At 61.1% G+C, this 1561-nt stretch overlaps 1 protein-coding gene across 1 annotated transcript; it reads right to left on the bottom strand.

Annotated features, from left to right (window-relative positions):
* Positions 1 to 385: 385 nt before the first annotated feature.
* On the bottom strand, positions 386 to 963 carry LOC123254354 (cartilage-associated protein-like; the record flags this gene model as incomplete). Its single annotated transcript, XM_044683392.1, has 1 exon — positions 386 to 963. A coding segment is annotated over exon 1 (522 nt), but the record flags the coding sequence as incomplete, so codon positions are not given.
* Positions 964 to 1561: the final 598 nt, after the last annotated feature.

Here is a 1561-nt window from a genome sequence, read left to right as displayed (position 1 = left end):
AGCAGCCAGTCTATGCCTTCATTACGGTTACAGAACTAGGGACGAGGGCAGAGGGTGAAGGAGGAGCGTAAGTATATTAAAACGCTGAAATTCGTTTATGATTTGCCACGTTCAAAATAAAAGAGATTTTTTTGGAAAAAGAAGTTGAAGTCATTTCTCTGGGTGGAGGAGGGTTTTCTCGCCCATAAAAAGTGGGGTTTGGGCTCGTAACCTCTAAGGTCCCTCCCAACCCTAAAGCCAAAATAAATACGAGGGATTGGGTCAGGGGCTGCAGTGGGAGGGCTGGGTTTACTTGGGAGAAAGGTGTGGGCAGGGCGGCCCGAGGAAAGGCGGGCGGAGTGCGGAGGGGGGCGGGCAAGGGCTGGGCCGGGGGAGGAGGGCTTACCTTAAAGTAGGCGTACTGGAGGAACTTATAGGGCTCTCGCCGCTGGAACTCGTCCAGCACCTCTCGGCTGGGCTGAGACTGGCGGAAGGCCGGGAGCCCCTGCTTGCAGCGCTTGAGGCACTTCGCGCGGTGCAGCAGGTCCCCAAAGAGCCTCAGCTCGGGGAAGCCGGCAAACCTGTCCCTGTCCTGGGGCTGGGGGTCGCGGATAGGGCTAGGGGCGGGCGCGTCCCTGTCCATGCGCACGGTGCTGCAGTTGAGGTGACAGAAAGCCTCGCTGTCCCGCAGCAGGCGGTGCAGACGCATGCTGATCTCCAGGTAGCCCACGCTTTCGGCCCAGTTCTCCTGGCCGTACTGGTCCAGGCCGTACTTATAGGCAGACTCCAGGGGCATCAGCTCGTCCCGGGGGAAGCTGCGAAAGCTGTAGCGCTCGTACTGAGCCCACCCGGGGCTCAGAGAGCAGTAGAAGCACAGGACACAGAGCACCCCGAGGCCAGGGGTCCGGCCGCGGCCGCCTGGCCCCATCCCGCTGCCCTAACCGGAGGCCTTCCCTACCAGACTTGCCTCCCCCTCCGTGTCTATCCCACCGGGGGTGCCTGCCTGCCTGACTCGGGGTGTCGGTCCCAGCGACCACCACGTAGCCAAAGAGGAAGAGAGGAGGGAAGGGGGTGGGAGAAGGGCAGGAAGAGGGGTCGGGAACGCTGCCGGAGAGTTTTCTCCTTGGCCTCCCACTCCAGACCCCAATGGCTCACCCCTCTCCCTACCCTCACTGGGGGGTGCCTGCCTGCCTGCCTGTCAGGGTGTCGGCCTGGGAGACCACCACGTAGCCAAAGAGGAAGAGGGGAAGGGGGGGGCGGGGAAGAGCAGGAAGAGGGATCAGGAATGCAGGAGGAGAGTTTTCACATTGCCCTCCCACTCCGGGCCTCTCCTGGTAGGACTTTCCTCGCTCGGGCGGGATTTAGGGAAAGATTGACAACTTGTGGCTGGCTAGAGCTGGGAGGCGCCCGAACCGCAGTCGGGCTGCTACAGCCACTGCCACTCTGGCCAGAGTGGGAAAGCCCTTCTCTAGAAAGGCGGATGCAGTGTCTGTCTGGGGCCCCCCTCAACTCTCCCATCCTATAACCGAAAATGCCTTCCCCTCACTTCTCCTTTGGACTTCTTTGGAGTCCTGTCCTATAT

Source organism: Gracilinanus agilis, unplaced genomic scaffold, assembly GCF_016433145.1.
Source record: "Gracilinanus agilis isolate LMUSP501 unplaced genomic scaffold, AgileGrace unplaced_scaffold20336, whole genome shotgun sequence".
NCBI classification, from domain to species: domain Eukaryota; kingdom Metazoa; phylum Chordata; class Mammalia; order Didelphimorphia; family Didelphidae; genus Gracilinanus; species Gracilinanus agilis.
Note: the sequence above shows the minus strand (reverse complement) of the source record. Positions and strands in the feature narration are given on the sequence as shown.